This window comes from Geotrypetes seraphini, chromosome 14 (genome assembly GCF_902459505.1).
Source record: "Geotrypetes seraphini chromosome 14, aGeoSer1.1, whole genome shotgun sequence".
In the NCBI taxonomy this organism is placed as follows: Eukaryota; Metazoa; Chordata; class Amphibia; order Gymnophiona; family Dermophiidae; genus Geotrypetes; species Geotrypetes seraphini.
Window position 1 is genome coordinate 55,352,320 of NC_047097.1, and position 20,829 is coordinate 55,373,148.

At 40.0% G+C, this 20,829-nt stretch overlaps 1 protein-coding gene across 1 annotated transcript; it reads left to right on the top strand.

Moving 5' to 3' along the window:
* The first annotated feature begins 1,130 nt into the window (after positions 1–1,130).
* On the top strand, positions 1,131–20,494 carry LOC117348598 (interferon-inducible GTPase 5-like). Its single transcript, XM_033920903.1, has 2 exons — positions 1,131–1,265; positions 18,992–20,494. The coding sequence occupies exon 2, from the start codon at positions 19,058–19,060 to the stop codon at positions 20,267–20,269; it is 1,212 nt and encodes a 403-aa protein (XP_033776794.1). The 5' UTR covers positions 1,131–1,265; positions 18,992–19,057; the 3' UTR covers positions 20,270–20,494.
* The last annotated feature ends 335 nt before the right edge of the window (positions 20,495–20,829 follow it).

A 20,829-nucleotide genomic window follows, 5' to 3' on the forward strand; every position in this document is an offset into this window, starting at 1 on the left:
TGTGGGAACCTGGTACTGCAGATGGCTGAATCTCGCCTTACAAGAATAATGTTGCTTGCAAGCCACCTCACGAGCAGTGTTATTCTTGCACCCAAAAGTTACTGGTCTGCATGGAGTGGGTCATCCCCCTAGTCTAGTCTGCACTACTCAAATAAAATCCCCCCCCCCCCCATGCATTTCCTGCCACCCCCCACCCCCAACCCCGGAACTCTTTGTAAAATCTCATTGGTAGTCCAGAGGTCCATGTGTGGTCCAGAGGTCCATTTGTGATCCAGAGGTCCAAGTGTCTGGGGGTGGTGGAATCATCCAATGTCCAGGGGTCCCCGAATCTTTGGGCAGGAGCAAGGCCCAATCGATCCTGCCCTATCTGGCTCCTTCCTGAAAATGGTGCTCCTAGAGGTAGTCTCACGTCACTATCTGGATAAGTGCTTTTGAATATTAGGCCATATATAAATAAAATATAAATAAACTATTATTTAAATGTATTAAACAGAATTTAATATCAATAAGAATGTGTTAATAAGAATCTGGGGAAAATATACAAAGAACAGCAGCCAGAAGACGAATGTGCTAAGCTCGTCATTATGTTATGTTGCCTTTGTAAGTCCTCTGCAGTTACTCATTGCATGAATACCTGAATGAGAAGGGATGTTATTTTAGAATGAGGCAAGTCTAGAGAAACATATTATTGCAGATGCGCTATTTTTTGAAAAATAGGACATTTGAATCATAGTAATTGTTCCCAGGAGGGCCGTTGTGCCGGGTGTGCGACCTGGTTTATAGGCATAATTTAAAACATATTATAATGAAATATGCTGATAATATTAAACCATTAAAATCATAATGAATAAGTATTTATACTTAATATATTTTATGTAGCACAAGAAACAGAAGACACATTATCTGTCTTTTGACCTGACAGGAAGTTTGCTGAGGAACTAGCAAAACCACCATGGTTGCTGAGGTGTTGCAACACATACGCTTATGAGACGATGTTGACCGGGTTAAGTGTGATTTTTTTTGTAAGGAAAAGCACTTCATATAAACAGAAACTGAATGACGATGAGCTACTATAAAACGCTAGTTGGTGAAAGGAAGCGCTACTGCAGAAGGAAGGGCAGTGAGAGAGATCCTCAGAAGACATCTGGATTCTGTAGAACCTTCTGTTCTACTGAGGCCATTGACAGAGAGGGACCACGTGTGCATGAGTGCTGCCGGCCCACTGTGGACCTTCCTGCTAGAGAATATTTAGAGCAGTTTTTGATGTGAGTAAAATTAAATCTTTTCATTCTGTTCCTAATCAGTTAATAGTGTATGTCCTCCTTGGACAGTGATCAGATTGACCAATAAGGACACGAGGGGAAATATTTTCAAAATGTAAGCAACAGCCAGATTTCTGCATCTCAATGGCCACGAATTTGGAATTGGCGGATGAGGTGTACAGCATCAACATCTATGAGACAGACTTGGTTTTTCTTGTTGTATAGATCTTTGTTAAGCTACAGAGTTTGAGATGCACTGCTTTAGAGGGTAGGATCCTGTGATTGGTTTTTTTTTTTTTATAACCGAAGTCTTTTCCCCATAAAATTAAAGTAGCCTTAACACATTTTTCCAATATTTGTTGTCTCAGATTGGGTATATATACTTTTTGATGTAAAATAATACATTGATGGTAGCACACATTGATAACTTAGTACCTTTGTGCTAAAACATTTTTTTTGGAGCAAACTAATGCATTTTTAATTTATATTTGTTGGTCAAGAATGCCATCAGAATTTTATATGCTTTATCTTATATATTTATGATCATATTTTTTTTATATATAGATTGGATCATCCCTTAGTTAGATCCAGTTTTTTTTTAACATTTGAGCTGAAGGCAAATTTATCCAGTTTCCAAACATTTGGGGTAAATATACATTTCATTTTAATTTTGATCATTAAAACATGTGCCTTCATTCTATTGCTTAATGTTGCTGATCTATTTAAGCATGAATTCTAGAGAACTACCATGTTTCCCCGAAAATAAGACAGTGTCATATTAATTTGGGGTCCAAAAAATGCATTAGGGCTTATTTTCGGGGGATGTCTTATTTTTTTTCATGTACAACAATCATCTCTCTCTTCTTCTCCTCTACCCCAACCCTTCCTCTTTCCTTCCCCCCCCCCCCCATGTGCAGCATCCTTCCTTCCCTCTCACCCATCCCCTTGTGCAGCATCTTTCTATCCCTCCCTCCCATCCCTCTGTGCAGCAGAACCCCACCCACCCTCTCACCGTGAGACTGACATACCTACACTCTGAGGCCTCCAAAAGCAGCAGCGGCGGCAGTGTTCAGTGATGTGACATAGGGAAGGCCCCAGCAGGGATGGCCGTGAATCAGCCTATTCAGAGTGCTTGCCACTGCTGCTGCTTTAGGAGGTCTCGAAGCGGAGGTATGTCAGGTCTCACCAGGGTGGGGGTTGCTGAATCGACGAGTCCAATTTTTTCGGTGAATAGGGCAGGGATGGAGCCAGGGAGTATCAGGGACATTTGGGGGGAGGGGAGGCTACTACAGAAAGGCATTACTGATTTTCTAAAAATATTTTTGGGGACCGGATATGTCATGGCAGAGAGTAGGTATAGAGATATTAACCAGCTAGCGCTTTATACTTAATGTGTTCTAACTGGCTAATGTAGAGTTAACGAGTGAACACTAAGCGACTCCTAAATAAGAGGTGATGAGATACTCCTGCAATAACCATGCAGAGAGTACCATAAAATATATTTTTTAAATCCCCCCAAAGTGGTGCATTAAATCTGGGTTTAGGGTGGGGTAAAATCCCACATTACCAGATTTTAAGCGAAGATTCTAGTATAGCTTAGTAAAAAGGCCCCAGAGTGTTTCTGCTACAAAATTTGCAGTTGCACCTGCATGCTAACACCATTTTTAATATATTCATGTATAATATTATATGGTGATTGTCTCTTGTTTATTTGGACCCCCTTTTATCAAACCGTGGTAGAGGGTTTTATTGCGGACCGGCGAGGTAAATGCTCCAATGCTCATAGGAGTTAAATGAGAATAGGAGCATTCACCTCGCTGGCCTGCGGTAAAGCCCTCTACCAGAGCCCTTTGATATTTGTTGTATTATTTTATTTATTTGATCATTTATGGATCATATGTTTGTTGTGAATTTATATAGGTATATCATTGAAACATGGCCGTGTCAAGTCTTCATACAATTCTTGTTGAGAGGGAAAAGAATGTGGCCTAGCGGTTAGAGCTATAACCTCAGCACCCTGAAGTGCTGCTTCTTGCGACCTTGGGCAAGTCACTTAATCCTCCACTGCCCCAGGTATATTAGATAGACTGTGAGCTCACCAGGACAGATAGAGAAAATGCTTGAAGTACCTGTATGTAAACTGCTTTCAGAGTGGTTGTAAAACTACCAAAAGGCAGTATACAAGTCTCAATCCCTTTCCCTGATGTCATAATGCCTCATTCCACCAATAAGAGCCAACCTCATCAGTGATGTCACAATGGCTTCATTGTTCTATACTTGCCTCACTTTTGATATTGTATTGGAGTAGAGTGTGGTGCAGTGGTTAGAGCTACAGCGGCCTCAGCACCCTAGGGTTGTGGGTTCAAACCCCGTGCTGCTCCTTGTGACCCTGGGCAAGTTGCTTAATCCTCCACTGTCCCAGGTACATTAGGTAGACTGTGAACCCACCAGGACAGATTGGGAAAATGCTTGAGTAGTTGATTTGTAACCCATTCTGAGCTCCTTTGGGAGGACGGGCTAAAAAAAAAATTGAATAAATAAACAATAAAGTTCCTTTTTTTCTGTTTATGGACTCCTGATTGGCCTTCTTCTTGTGTCTTCACCTTGGCCATCTTGCTCTCATATACTACTTCTTCTATCATTCTTTAACCAGAAATAACAGGGAAATGCACAATTTCATATCTGTTCCCATGTTGTCAATTTTGTCTGTGCACTATTGACAGCATTGCTCCCCCCCACCCCCAAATGAAAGAACATGTGCACTATTGACAGCATTGCCCCCTCAATGAAAGAACATGTTTTAAAACCCACATAAAAAAGGAAAATCCCATAAATCTGGGATCAAAACAAAATAAAAAAATTGTGGACTGCATAGATCTAAATTGATATAATCTGCCTTGTGCATTTTCACACACTTGCTTGTCATATCAAATCTGGCTTATTGCAATAGTTTTCTTTGTGATGTAAAAACTACTACTCTTAGAATCTACAATTGACTCAAAACATAGATGTAAAATTACTGTCAGGGTCAAGGAAATATAATCCTGTAACTCATCTCTTGCGTGAAAGAACACTGGTTGCTGATGACGCACCGGATTTCTTTCAAAATCTTGTCTATAGTAGACAAGATTTATTATTCTGGCTCCCTCCCCTATATCTTCCCCATCTATGAATTCATTATTGTTCATCTAGAACCCTCAGATTCTCCCAATCAAATGCTCTGGTACTACTTCCATCTTTCCATCATATCTATCTGAAAACAAATTTTTAAAGCACATAGCCGACTATTTGCTGATATTCAGTGGGAGATAGATAGCTATCTCCCGATAAACTTCCTGTTCCCCAGATTGGCTGGTGACTGGCTATGTCATACCAATATTCAGCAGCTGGATGGCTAAGGATGATGGTTGCATAAATCTGCTTAAAAAGCAGGTCTATCTTTGGCCACTAGGTTTCAGCTGGCCAGCCACTGAATACCAGCTTGACCGGATAAGTCAGTAGCGGTGAACCTTGACCCGGATATTCAATGTCAGTGACTGGATACGGCCCTAGCATTGAATATCTGGGATCGCCACGGACCACAAGAAATAGCTGGGCTGTCTCTCACAGTCTCAATATCAGACCCGCAATCTTATTTTCATTTCTTTCCTTTTTTTTTTTTTTTTTTGGGGGGGGGGTGAGAGTGTTTTGTGTCAGTGAAAAGAAAGAAGAAATAACTTGCCTTATGACTACGAACAGTGCAACAAAGAAGTCAAGGGAGGAGACCAAACAGCAAAGGATGACTCTTTGTTCAGAAAATGCAAGTCCCAACAAGGATCCTTGTTGGGACTTGCATTTTCTGAACAAAGAAATAACTTCATGCAGTTTTGCCTAACTTTCAAAGGCCAGAAACACCTTCCTCGGGACAGTAGGTTCCTGAGTATTTATATTATCCTGACCTAAGGACAATAGTCTCATTAAGCTAGTGAAAAATATATTAGGTTGAGTCAATAAAAAGATGTGATCTTATTGCCTTCTTTTGGCTTGTTTTCATATTATTTATTACCTTTAAAGTGGACTAACATAGCACCCAAACAACTTCATCTGTTAATACAGGGAATTGTGCTCTGTGATACTGAGAAGAATTTCTAAAGTGCCACTATATTAAGTTTGAAAATGCCTTCATTGATTGTACTTGATTTGAGTTGTGAAATGAATAAAGTTTTTTGGGGAAAAAAAAAAGAAATGCCTTCATTCACCAAACACAGACTAGGCCAGTTATTCTTGTTTACACTACGATCTTGTGGCCACTACCTCAGGTTCAGAAAACTTTTAAAAACATTTCTGTGCCATGACAAGGAGCCCATCCTAAAGGAACTGTATTGCAATTGCAAAAGCAAAAAACAAAAGGAATTGACCCCAAATTATCCACAAAGAAGAAAATCCAGAGAAAACAAAAAAAAAAACTCTGTGGAGTGACGATGTTCCCAAGCAGTGTCTCACTTCCGGTTCACCACACATTTGTTTCCCACGTACACACCTTTATAGGACCCCCAGGGACCCCTGAAGAAGACTTTTTGTCGAAACGCGGACCGTGTTGGGTCCTGTATCCCTAGCGGACTAGGTCCTTTAAAGCTCTTATGTGGATGATTTACTTTTATGTGGATGGAATTATTTAATGTGGATGATTTCAGTGTACCTTTGGAACTTTGATACTTTCAAATAAAGTCCATTTGGGAACATCGTCACTCCACAGAGTTTTTTTGGTTTTCTTTGCAATTGCAAAAGCCCATTTCTAAATTGTCTAATGCAACTCCTGGGACAAAACAAAGAGCCAACGATGACCTACTTGTACTTGTAACGATGTATTTGTAACTACGACCTAACTGTTCTCTTAGGCTTCCTTGGCTGGTGACATGATTGTAGCAGGTTTCTGGGTCTCGTCGCGTCTGAGTAGAAAGAACTGACATTTTAGCCTGAAGAAAGCCACAGCATCATGGCTGAAATGTCGGTTCTTTCTACAGAGACGCGGCGAGACCCAGAAACCTGCTACAATTAAGACCTAACTACATTGATTTACTAGTATTAGCAACCATATTGAATGGCTGTGTTAAACTGTTCATTGTAACTTCTTGGGTAACTGACCCAACCTCTTGTAGAAACGTAGAAACATAGAAAAAAGCAGCAGAAAAGGGCTATAGCCCACCAAGTCTGCCCATTCCAAGTATCCCCTCCCCTGAATTTACGCCCTTAAAGATCCCACGTGAGTATCCCATTTTCTCTTAAAATCCGTCACGCTGCTGGCCTTTATCACCTGGAGTGGGAGTCTGTTCCAATGATCCACTACTCTTTCGGTGAAGAAGTACTTCCTGGAGTCGCCATGAAACTTCCCTCCCCTGATCTTCAGCGGATGCCCTCTGGTGGTCGAGGGTCCCATGAGCCAGAAGATATCATCTTCTGACTCGATGCGTCCCGTGATGTACTTATATGTTTCAATCATATCTCCCCGTTCTCTTCTTTCCTCAAGTGAGTACAGCCGCAATTTTTTTAATCTTTCTTCATACGTGAGATCCTTGAGCCCCAAGACCATCTTGGTGGCCGTTCGCTGAACCGACTCGATCCTCAGCACGTCCTTTCGGTAGTGTGGTCTCCAAAACTGAACACAGTACTCCAAGTGAGGCCTCACCATGGCTCTGTACAACGGCATCATAACTTCAGGTCTCCTGCTGACGAAACCTCTGCGGATACACCCCATCATTTGTCTTGTAAAGGCAGATAACATAACATAGCACCATAGCCAGCAGCTCATAGCCCTGTTGCATATAGCTTTTTTTATTATATAGGTTTATGTATATCTTAATTTACCTTTGGTTTGTGCACTTATAACTAAAGTGGCACCCCATCTTTTGCCAGCCCTAGAGCACCTTATCTCCACTGAATAGAGTAAAGGAAGTCACAGTAGATGTTACGCCATTATTGATCGACTCCCACTGGCTCCCTATCAGTCATCGCATTCTCTTTAAGGTCATGCTGTTAATATTTTAAACCTTAACCTTTAATGAACCTCAGTTTATAGCTAGAATGTTAACACCCCATAACACTATACGACCACTCAGATCATCCTTCCAAAATCTCCTATCGATCCCCTCTCTGAAAATAGTAGGCACGAGAAGATCTGAAATGTTCTCCGTAATGGGCCCCCAATGGTGGAACTCATTACCACAATATATTAAAAATGAAAAAGATCTCCCCTCCGTTAAAAAAATCCTTAAAATCTCATCTTTTTAAAGATGCTTTTAACATTTAAATTTTAGATTTGTTAAATATTCTCAGCTTTTTAACTTTCCCGTTCCCCCATTGTTCTCTTCCTTTTTTTTGTCTATTTCTTCTAAAAAGAGTTGTAACTTTCCCCTCCTTTCCTCCCAATTCAAGTTTGTCCTGTCTTCAAGAATTTTGTCATTTGGTTTGTCTTTTTTGTAATTTTACCTTTTTTATAATTTTGTACATCGCTTAGTAAATCGAATAAGCGATTCATCAAATACTAATAAACTTGAACTTGAACTTTTCCTGTCTCTAGAGGGCTCATAATTTTTCCAAAAAACAAAAATTACACAAAGCTAAAATTTACATTCAAGTTTTGGATTATAATTTTGTAAATGTGTGATTGATACTGTCCAAACATGTGGGATATCTGTCTAAACCTAGGACATCCTGTAATAAAATTAACCCCATACTGTGGATGTACACGCATCTGTGCATGTAATAAAGAAATCCAGCGTTTGCTGTCCTTGTAGACTCGGAAAGTCTGCAGATGGAAGCTGGGTATAATCAGAGCTGAAAAAAGGATGCTTGTGGTTAGATAATCAGATGTTTTCATCCTATGCAAGTCCTGTATTATGCATGCTGTATCCACTACCAGACGACAGTAAGGAACTTTGGTGTAAAGAAAAGGAAAGTTAGTTGCAGTCGGCCACTGGGGGAAAAATTAAAAAACATTTTCATGAGCTTTGATGTCAAAGAAATAAAACTTAGTAAAAGTCAGACTTTAAGCGGCGGAAGTCATTATGCCATTGTATAGATCCATGATGAGGCCCCACCTGGAATACTGTGTGCAATTCTGGAAGCCGCATTATCGCAAGGATGTGCTGAGACTGGAGTCGGTGCAGAGAATGGCCACCCGGATGGTCTCGGGGCTCAAGGATCTTCCATACGAAGAACGGCTTGACAAATTACAGCTATACTCGCTCGAGGAGCGCAGAGAGAGGGGGGACATGATCGAGACGTTCAAGCATCTCACGGGCCGCATCGAGGCAGAGGAAGATATCTTCTTTTTCAAGGGTCCCACGACAACAAGAGGGCATCCGTGGAAAATCAGGGGCGGGAAACTACGAGGTGACACCAGGAAATTCTTTTTCACTGAAAGAGTGGTTGATCGCTGGAACAGTCTTCCACTACAGGTGATTGAGGCCAGCAGCGTGCCTGATTTTAAGGCCAAATGGGATCGACACGTGGGATCCATTCACAGGACAAAGGTAGGGGAGGGACATTAGGGTGGGCAGACTGGATGGGCCGTGGCCCTTATCTGCCATCTATTTCTATGTTTCTATGTAAGAAACAAAACAAAAACATTTCAGTCCTGCTAAATTATAAACATCTGACAAATGCTTGAAAACGGTTAAGAGGTAGTTTCGATGGAATACAATAACGGAGGGAAAGCTTAACGCGTGAATAAATTGAAAGCCCTATAATACAGCTCTAAAATGCAGAATGGAAAACTGACCCACTTTCATGGGAATGTGGAAGAAAGGATGAACAAGCAAGTAAGAAAATCTAAAGAAAATGTCACCAGTTCACTCAAAGAAAAAATGTAGAAACCAACATTGCTTGAGTACCTGACTGTAAAACCGCTTAGATAACCTTGATAGGCGGTATATAAAATCCTAATAAAACTTGAAAACTTGATTTCAATTGTTTCAGTTCAGTTATTAAAATAGAACCAATAGCTTTACAACTTATGTTCTGTATTCAAAATGGGGACTTCTATACTGCCTTTTTGTAGCTTTGGCATCTCAAAGCTGACATTCAGAGCGATGAGCACTGGAGGATTAAGTGACTTGTCCAGGGTCACGAGAAGCAGCACAGGGAGTTGATCTCACAACCTCTGGGTGCGGAGGCAGAAGCTCTACCAGTAAGGAGGAGAGCCAGTTGCCTCCAGTTCTTGGAAGAGGGTGATCCAGTCCTGGTTTTGCCTTCAATGTATACATGTGAAGATTTCGAGATTTATTTAAAATTTGATTAATCGTTTAATCATACTTCAAAGCGATGAAGAGGCTCCTTGGGTTCTTTGCTAGGAATGGACATGCCAAAGTTTATACCTGGGTGAATTCCATGTACAATATTTAAAAATTCTGCATTATTTGCAGTGTTTTCCCAAAAATTTTCCCATCATTAGTCCCCGCCTTAAGAACATAAGAATTGCTGCTGCTGGGTCAGACCAGTGGTCCATCATGCCCAGCAGTCCACTCACACAGCGGCCCTCTGGTCAAAGACCAGCGCCCTAACTGAGACTAGCCCTACCAGCGTACGTTCTTGTTCAGCAGGAACTTGTCTAACTTTGTCTTGAATCCCTGGAGGGTGTTTTCCCCTTTGACAGACTTCGGAAGAGCGTTCCAGTTTTCTACCTCAGGCACTAACCTCTCCAGTTCCCTCTCTCACTCCAGCTGCAGCTCTCTCTCTAACTCCCAGCAATACCCCTAATTTTGACATCCAAAGTCTTCCCCCACATTCAGTACCCCCACTTCTCATATCCTTCCCCCCCCCTCAGCTATCATTTTATCTCTCGCACCTTCCCCATGGTACACCTTCAAGCTATATTTCCCCCCCAGACCAATGGTACACTCTCATCTTTTTCTGCCCCCCAATCCCCATAGCACATGCTCACCGTACTCTGTTGCTCTGTCCCTTCTCCCACTCTTTTTTGGCACACTCACTTTGCTGGGCCACTCGCACCATTCCCATGGCACAGTTGGCATACTCAGCTTACTCTGCCTCTTGTCCCACTCACTCTCAAGGCACACTCACCTTACTCTGCACCCCCCCCCCCCCCATACCACCACCACCATTGTGGCATCTTATCTTGTTCTTCCAATGCAGTTCACAAACACACAAACAGCTGAGTCTAAGCTAACAGAGGAAGAGGAAATACTTCTGTGAGAAGGGGGAAAGAACAGCTGATGCTTGCAGCTCTGCAGAATTCTGCGCAGCAAGCCCAGAATTCTGTGCATTCAGCAGGGGTGGGGAATTCTGTGCATATTCTGTACTATGCAGTTGCTCAGAATTCTCAGGAGTAAAAGTTCTATACAGGCAGTCCCCGAGTTACAGACATCTGACTTAAGTAAGACTCGTAATTAAGAATGCGGTTGCGGCTTCATTTAATTTCACTGAGCAATATTTCCAGTGGCATAGACTCCTACACTTCTCCTGAGTCAGATTCATGGCCACATTACGAACAGTGTGTGGTTGTCCATGATGTACCTTAGAAGGAACACTGGTGGGGACAGCTGGCCCTTTTGTCAGCTGGGAGCGGAGTTAAGCAGCAAGAATCTTAAAATCTACAAGTTTCAAGTTACATACAAATCTGACTTAAGAACAAGCTTTAAAAACTCATACTTAACCCAGGGACTGCCTGTATAGGAATAATCAAGCCACTGTGACATCACTGATGAGGTTGGCTCTTAGGCATTGATGGAATGAGGCATTATGACATCACAATATCAGCTTTAGAATGTCGCTACTCCTTGGGATCTTGCCAGGCACTTGTGACCTGGGTTGGCCACTGTTGGAAACAGGATACAGGGCTTGAGAGACTTTCAGTCTGTCCCAGTATGGCAACTCTTATGTTCTTATGTGAGTCAAGTACAGGCAGTCCCCAAGTTACAGACGCCTGACTTAAGTAGGACTCGTACTTAAGAACACGGTTGCAGCTTCATTTGATTTCACTGAGCAGTATTTCCAGTGGGCATAGACTCCTACACTTCTCCGGCGTCAGATGCAGGAATGATGTATGGCCACATTAAGAACAGTGTGTGGTTGTGCATTCTGTACCTTAGAGGGAACACTGAGACAGTTGGCCCTTTTGTCAGCTGTGAGCAGAGGTAAGCAGCAAGAATCTTAAAATCTACAAGTTCCGAGTTGCATACAAATCTGACTTAAGAACAGCTTTAAAAACGTAACTCATTCTTAATCTGGGAACTGCCTGTAGTTAGAACGGAGAGTGGTTTGGCTGGAATAAAGATGGAGAGAATTCATCTGTTGAATTTATAATTTATCTGTTCAAATGATAATGGGTAAATAACAAGTATAACTTTAAATAGATGGAAAATCCATGCATTAATTTTTAGTAGTGGCACTTAATGTGTTTTATGCTGCTGAAAATATATATAATTTTAAATGGATTTCTTGTCATTTAAAGTTATATAGCAGCCCTGCCACATAAAATACCTTTGATAAAGTATTATCCATTATTCCATTGAGAGGAACACTGAAGATGTACTTAACTTTTATATATATATATATATCAGCATTCAGTTGCAAAAGCTCCATGAATGGCTGCCAAACCTTCTACATGGACCGTTAAGTTAAACACATCAAATCTGATCTCACATTTTGATGAATAATATCTTATTGGAAATTCTTTCTTGTGTTAGGATTAGAATGAGAAAAATGTATTCCAACACTCTGCGCCACATACACTGTTTACAAACATATTTTTTCCTTCACATAAAGATTTTGTTAAAAGGGTTAAATCGGTGTCTCTCAAACTTTTTAAGCTCTGGCACACTAAACAGAGCAAATGTTTTTTGTGGCACATTATAATTGAAATTCTAAAATTGCAAAACCAACAAAAAATTAAATTTGAATTATTTATTTAAGTTCTTTAAGCTATGTATGGGTAATTGTAACATTTTGGCCGTGCGGACATCAAAGCAGCTGGATTTTTTGAAAGTCTCCTCAGTAAGCATGAGACTACATCTGAAGAAGGGGTGTCAAAGTCCCTCCTCGAGGGCCGCAATCCAGTCGGGTTTTCAGGATTTCCCAAAGAATATGCATGAGATCTATTAGCATACAATGAAAGCATGCAAATAGATCTCATGCATATTCATTGGGGAAATCCTGAAAATCCGACTGGATTGCGGCCCTCGAGGAGGGACTTTGACACCCCTGATCTGAAGTAACAACTGAGAATTTTTTCTACTATCTATCGGCTGCTATCCCTTCATTAATATTGTCAGCTACTATAGCTTCTTCAATAATGATGCCAGGTTATGTGGAAAAGACTCTGTTACCAACCTAATCTTTTCCTGGAAATAACATGCCAAGTTATTTTCATCAGGTTGTGGTAAAGCAAGATCAATAGTTATATCCCTGGTAGATATTAGCTTACTAAAACATACAAATCAGCTATTATTTGTTGCTAAAACGCATTTTCTTTTAATTAATTTAATAACTTAAACACCATCAAGCACCCTATACCTCTGATCAATTAAAAATATTACAGAATTTTTCACGTTATAAATATTTTTTTCATATAAATATTTCACAGTTGGTGAATCTTTCTCCCATAAATCGACTCATACACAATCACTTAAACACCAATAACAGCAGCAGGAGGCTATTAAACTCTATTCAGGGAGCACGACTCAGGCAACTGGTATTGGAGCCAACAAGGGATCGGGCAATACTGGACCTGATACTTACCAATGGAGAAAGTGTCACAGAGGTCTCGGTGGGCGACAGGTTGGCCTCCAGTGACCACAACTTGGTATGGTTCAATCTCAGGAAAGGTTTCACAAAATCTAACACATTAACCAAGGTCCTCAGCTCAGCTTCAATGTGATTGCAATTGTCCAATAATGGATTTTAATTCAGTACGCGTCAATTCTAATTGAGGGGTATCAGACTGGAGGTTGCAAAACAGTCTAACGGATATATGGCAACTCCTCAATCACCATCCACTGCTGCCCTCTTTCTTTTCAACTTCCATCACTTTAGCGAGTTAAATATCTTAAGAAAGCATTTTGAGGAGTTTCTTGATTGGTTAATCAGATTATCGTAATGCATTTTCTTAGCCTCAGTTACTGCCAACTTATATTGTTTTATTTACTACTATTTACTCTTGTTTCTGATACTTCTTCCAGACTTTTTCTAATCTTCTTTCCTTTGTTCTTAGGGATAATAATGATTCTGAAATCCATGGGTTATTTTTCTGTTTCAATTTTATATTTTTAATTGGAGCAATCTTTTCTGTCAGGAGATTAGGTCCTTATCTATATCTGTGTTGATCAGTTCTAATTGTTCCATTACTTCATTACAGAATTTTACTAAACCTTTTCATGGTCTCTTCTTTAGGCTTCAATGGATTTAATTCAGGCAATTTGAGATAGAAATGTAAAAGATAGTGATAATTGATTCCCAATTAACATGGTTTAATCCTTTGGATATAATAGCGATGACATCTAAGCAGTGTCCACCTTTATGAGTTGGATCACTTGAGAAAGTATTGAAGTTTGATTGGTTCAGTAGTTTTTTGAAGGTAATCATTAGGATCGTTGGTTTATTAAAATATTTGATATTCCAAAAGAGGTCAAAGCGGCTTGCAATAAAATATAATCCCCAAGAATTATTAAATTAGTAAACATTGTGGAGCAGTGAGAAATCTGATTAAATAGTATTTCTTCTATCTTGTTCCAATTCCCAGGTGTCCTGTAAACTAGGAGTATGCCAAGATCATTCCCTCCTTCAGGATTATTCATACTGCAGAGCATATATTCTAATCCCTCGATCGTTGCAGCTGTCTAACAACGTTAAGGAAAGAAATGATGTATATCATTAAAAAAAAGTCCTCCTCCTCTTTAATTTTCTAGGGCAACTCGTAAGCTTTTTTCATGAAGAGATTCACACAAAGTGATTTACAATTCATTGAATAGTAATCAGGTACTCTTAAGTATGTTCGTATGTTCCCTATCTGTCCTGATAGGCTCACAATATAACTGTGTTACCTGGGGCAATGGAGGGTTAAATGGGGTCACAAGGGGGCCGGCTGGGATCAAACTCACAACCTCAGGGTACTGAGGCAGCAGCTGTAACCTCTAGGCCTGTGTTTCTCAACTCGGTCCAGCAGTAACCTATTGCCAGTCAGGTTTTCAGGATATCCACAATGAATATGCAGAAACTTAATTTGCATACACTGCCTCCATTATATGCAAATTTATTTATTTTTTTTCATTAAATCTTTATTGATTTTCAATTTAAATTTCAAGTATTACACTTGTACGGAAAGCAATAATAGAGGGCACATTAAATACATTGTAATTATGACTCATAAAGTTAACAGAATTTTAACTATTTATGTTCAAGTCCTCAACTTAGGATCCAAGACTCAAAAACGGCGAAGCATAAAAGAAAATACTAAGAGTTTGACAAGAAACTGAAAGCTGTAGCTCTGAAATGAGGTCATCTGATAACAAATTATAGGGCTCAAAGATTTCTTCCATCCAGACGAGACTTTGCCACAAAAGTTGTCAATTGGGATGTTTCATAGAACACATACTTAACAGTACGGTAACTCACAATGCATTTACACGGATGTCTCAGATAAAAAGTCGCCCTCGAAGATATAACCCCAGGTTTCAAAAGAAGAAATTCACGGCGGCGCTTTTGCATCTCCCGTGCTAAATCTGAAAACATTTGTATTTTATGACCAAGAAAAATTTTTTGTCTATTTTTAAACATATGCGAATTTCTTTCATGTGAATATCCTGAAAACCTGGCCGGCAAGGGGGTACTCCAGGACCGAGTTGAGAAACACTGCTCTAGGCCACCTCCTCCACAATCAAACCCCTAATGAAAGATTTCTGTCCAAATCGAAACTTTGAATTAATATTTCAGTTTGAAAATTGCAAGGCAGATCCTTAAGGAATCAACTAGAGCAGTGGTCTCAAACTCAAACCCTTTGCAGGGCCACATTTTGGATGTGTAGGTACTTGGAGGGCCTCGGAAAAAATAGTTAATGTCTTATTAAAGAAATGACAATTTTGCATGAGGTAAAACTCTTTATAGATTATAAATCTTTTCTTTTGGCTAAGTCTTAATAATAATATTGTCATTTAAAGCTAAAGAGACATACAGTCAAGAAATGGTTTTATTTTACTTTTGTGATTATGATAAACATACCGAGGGCCTCAAAATAGTACCTGGCGGGCCGCGAGTTTGAGACCACTGCTATAGGCTAAGGCTCTTTACATCTGCATTGTGATGTCATAGAACTTTATGGTTATAGAAACATAGTAACACGATGGCCATCCACGGCATCCACTATCTCCTCTTCTCCCTATTGGCTAAGGCTCTTAACATTTGCATCTCCTCTTCCTATAGGCCAGTGGTCTCCAACTCAAATCCTCTGCAGGGCCACATTTTGGATTTGTAGGTACTTGGAGGGCCACAGAAAAAATAGTTAATGTCTTATTAAAGAAATGACAATTTTGCATGAGGTAAAATTTTTTATACTTTATAAATCTTTCCTTTTGGCTAAGTCTTAATAATAATATTGTCATTTATAGCTAAAGAGACATACGATCAAGAAACTGTTTTATTTTACTTTTGTGATTATGGTAAACATACTGAGGGCCTCAAAATAGTACCTGGCGGGCCGCATGTGGACCCTGGGCCGCGTGTTTGAGAACACTGAACTAGAGGTAATCAATTAGCAGCAAGGTTAAGAGCCCCATATGACTTCTGAACAAAACGCCTTACGTTTTTTCCTTCTAGGCTGAAGGATTCTGAGAACATTAGATTCAGATTGAGTTATTAGAAGTGGCAATTAGAAAAAAAAGCAATTGAAACGTGTAAGAAGCAGCACAAAAGGAAGTAGAAAACAGAAAAAAAAAACTAACAGACAAGTTCGTCTTTGAATTGAACAATCTAAAATGAAACAGTTTAATAAGAAAAGGTCGCAGCAATCAAAGAGATGTGAAGGCAGCTATTCTTAGGAAAAGACCTGGTCACTGGCCAAACACATGTGGGCTGTTAAAAAGCTGGTTATTGTGCAGAATTGAGTTGGGCAATCTTGGCTAACAATGCTAACAGCTTAAAATGCAAAATAAACTCGTGGCCTGGAAATCACCGGCGTGCCCATTTTGCACAGGAAAGAGAGAGCCTGCAAATGGGCCTGTACCCTGGGCGGTGAAGTCACTGAAACATCCTGTGGTTCAGTTCTCATGCACAGCAGGTGCAGCAGGATCGGTAAATATTGTGGGCCATGAAACGTTTGCAGAATCTACTTCGCAAGCCATAACTGCAGTCTGTCAAGAATAATACCGGCAGTTATGGACTTGATTTACCAGCAGCACTTCAGAGTTATTTTCCATCAGTCACTGACTCAAAAACACAAAACGACTCCAGCTATGTTTTACAGCACTAAAAGGTGAAGGACTGGTAGGCAACAGGCATATCACTGTCTTTCAGTTGATAGCACAATCAGTCCATAGTAACTGAGAAGAAAATGTCCTTGTCAACAGAATTAGACAAACTGTGGGAAGGTAACTTAACAAATTTCAAATTCCAAGGAAATGTTACGCCAGTTCCCTCCAATCTCACTGCAGTATTCATTTTACTTGCCTAAACTACATAACAACATAAGTATTGCCATACTGGGACAGACCCAGAATCCTGTTTCCAACAATGGCCAATACAGGTCAGAAGTAGCTGGCAGAAACCCAAAGAGTAGCAACATTGCAGAGCTGGTATTATGATGTCACAATGCCTCATTCCACCAATGCCTAAGAGCCAACCTCATCAGTGATGTCATAATGGCTTCACTGTCCTATACTTGGCTCACATAAGACCATTAGAGTTGCCATACTGGGAAAGACCGAAGGTCCATCAAGCCCAGCATTCTGTTCCTAACAGTGGCTAATACAGGTCACAAGTACCTACCTATTGTAGCTAGATCCCCAAAAAGTAAAGATAAAATAAAACGTTGCTTATCCTAGATATAAGTAGTGGATTATCCCCAGTCCATCTTAATAATGGCTTATGTACTTTTTTTTAGGAACTTATCCAAACCTTTTTTTAAAACCCTGCTAAACTAACCTGCTTTTATCACATTCTTTAGCAATACATTCCAGAGTAATTACATACTGAGTGAAGAAATATTTTCCCTGATTTGTTTTAAATGTATTACTTAGTAGCTTCATTGCATATCCTCTTGTATCTTTGGAAAGAGTAAGCAAGCAATTCACTTCTACCTGTTCCACCCCACTTGATATTTTATAGCTCTCAATCATATCGCATTTGAACTATCTCTTCTCCAAGCTGAAGAGCCCTAGCCTCTTTAGTCTTTCCTCATAAGGATGTTGTCCCCTTTATCATATTGGTTGCCCTTCTCTGTATCATTTCTAATTACACTATTTCCCTGTACCACTATTTCTCTGTACCACTTTTAATTCCAATAATTCCACTTATTTTAAAAAAGAGAAAAACATTTTTAAAAATGGCATAAAGTGGCATTTGGACGTTTTGTTTATAAAAACATCCAAATTGCCATTTTTAAAACATTTTATAGGCAGTTTTCTATACTGGGAGCTTATTGGGAGCAAGTTTGGACTAAATTAGGGCAACAAACCATTTTGTAAGTAAAAGTAAGAGAAAAAGAAGTCCGCTTTGGCTCTCAAAAGTAGTAGCTGAGAAGGTAAAGAAAAAGTGGTTAGCTTTCATAAACTACAAAAGATGGCAGAAAGAGGAAAACAGGCAAAATTATCTAGAAAAGTTAAAAGAGGTTGGTCGAGCAGTCAGGAAAGCAAAGATGCAAATGGAAGACAAAATAATTGACACAGTAAAATAAGGGCAGATTACAGGTTGCAATTTGCCATTGTTACAATGCAAGGTTTTTCAATACAATGCCTAACTTGACACAAACTAGGGATCTAAAATCAATATACACACAGGTACAGTCTCAGGGATGTTCTCTTTTGAATGCACAAGAAATTACCCCCTCCCCCCTTTTACAAAGCCACGTTAGGCTTTTGTTTTATCGTCAAAGGAATTCTATGAGCATTGCAGCTCTTACCGCTGCAGCCAACGATATAAGAGTGTAGTGCAGCTTTATAAAAGGGGAGGGGGGTAACTTTGTTGTGTGGCCTGTTATAAAAAGGGGCAATAGAGTTTGAATCTCTGAAAATTCAGGTCTTATTGCAGTTATTTTATGAATTGTATTAGGTAACTCCTGTGGCGTGGTGAGGGTAGGAGTCACCCCCCCCCCTTTGCACCCTCCTCTCTCCACAGCTCCTTCCACACCAGTCCCCCCCCCCCGCCACATTCATGTCCTCCTTTCCCACCTCTGTACCTCTTTACATCTTTGCTAGGGCAAGCAGCTTCTTTGGCCTGCTGCTTATGCTGGCGTTGGCTTTCCCTCTGATGTCACTTCCTGACCCTGCAACCCCGAAGTGATTTCAGAGGAAGCCAGGCTGGCGTGAGCAGCAGTCCACAGCAGTTGCTCACTCTGGTGAAGTTTTAAAGAGGTACAGGGGAGGGGAATGAAGAGTGCAATATGATGTTTGGGGGGCGGAGAGGTGCCGTGCTCCCCACCAAGATGGCACCTGGGGTGGACCACCCCCTCCCCCCCCCCAACTATGCCACTGGGTGACTCATTAATATAGAAAAATAATCATTGTGTCTTTTTTTCTGTTTTTAAGCTTAACTGTTTACGAAGGCTGTTATTCTAATCGCAATTTGAAGAAGACACGACTCTGTTAACTAAAATGGCTGATACTGATTTCCTCAAGGAATATGAAATAATCTCTCAAGAGGAAATTGATGAATTCAAAGCTGCTGTAGAATTAGGGGACCTGACTGAGGCTGCTTCTAAAATCATGGAAAGTCTGGAATCAATGGAATCTGCCCAACTGAATATCGCTATCACTGGTGAGTCGGGATCTGGAAAATCATCATTTGTTAATGCCATGAGGGGTCTGGGAGATGAAGAAGAAGAATCAGCTAAGACTGGGGTGGATGAAACTACAATGGAGCCTACTGCTTACCATCACCCACAATATCCAAATATAACACTGTGGGACCTTCCAGGAATTGGAACTCCAAATTTTCAGGCACATTCATACCTTGAGCAAGTGAATTTTGAGCAGTATGACTTTTTTATTATCATTGCTTCAGATCGCTTCAAATCCAACCATGTCAAGCTTGCTCGTGATATTCAGGAAATGGGGAAAAAATTTTACTTTGTGCGCAGCAAAGTGGATCAAGATTTGATCGCATCAAAAGAACGTCGTCCATCAACCTTTGATGAAGGAAAGATCCTGGAATCAATCAGAAGAAACTGTATAGAAAACCTGAAGAAAGAGAATGTGAAATCCCTACAGGTGTTTCTTCTATCCAGTTGGAAGTTAGCAATGTACGATTTCCCACTGCTTCAGGAAACACTGGAAGCAGAGCTTCCCAAGCATAAGAGGCATGCTTTTCTGCTCTCCTTGCCCAACATTTCTTCACAGGTTTTAAAACAGAAAAAAGAAGCATTGCAACAGAATATATGGAAATTAGCCACCGTGTCATGTACAATTGCTGCCATTCCTGTGCCAGGGCTCTCTGTTGCTTGTGATACTGCCATCTTGGTAAAAGCTCTGAGAGATTATTGCAAAACATTTGGTCTAGATGAAGAGTCACTTGCCAATCTTGCTAAGAAGGTTAACAAGCCCATAGATACCCTGAAAGCTGCCATAAAGTCCCCAGTGGCCAAAGAAATATCGGCTAATCTTGTCTTTAAACTGCTAACTAAAGCTGTAGGTGGTGGACTCATGGCAGTTGGATATTTCTTGAGTTTCGTTCCTGTGTTTGGCTCTGTGACTGCGGGAGGAATATCCTTTGGGACTACATATTATATGTTAAAGAGCTTTCTAAACGACCTTGAGAAAGATGCTCAGAATGTTTTGTGTGTGGCTCTTTATGAGACAGAGATTTAAGTATATGCAAATGATCAATGATTAATTTTTGATATGGATAAAAAAATTTTAATTGTATGCATTAATTATAGTTTATGTTTTTATTAGAATTGCTATGACGGAGATGTTGATTGCTTGCCATTTTTAAAAGAAAAAAACAACAAACATTTTTTTTACTTTTGCTTTTTTTCTATCCTATTTTTAAATGGAGTTCCTTTCTTATTGAATATGTATTATATTGTACACCGTGTGGATCCTTTTTTAGGCTTTTATGCAGTATAGAAAGTTTTTAATAAACATAAACATTGATTTACTCTATAGAAAGTGTCAGAAGTCTGTTATCTTTATCCTCAGCAGTATCTTGATTACTAGACACATTTGCTTATTGTGTTTCCCTTTTTCTACTTTTTATTATCTTCAGTTTTACAGAACAGTGTGGCCAAAATCATCTCCCAATCTAAAAGCTTAGATTCTGCCCTCCCCTTCCTGGTTTTCTTTATCTGTGTGTCCCATCTCATTGTGAGACAAGCTCTTCACTCTATTATGCAAAATCTCACAGCATTTCACCCAATATCTCAGTC

Coding starts and splice junctions, on each gene's coding strand:
- LOC117348598 (XM_033920903.1), top strand. CDS start 19,058: ATGGCTGATACTGATTTCCTCAAGGAATATGAAATAATCTCTCAAGAG.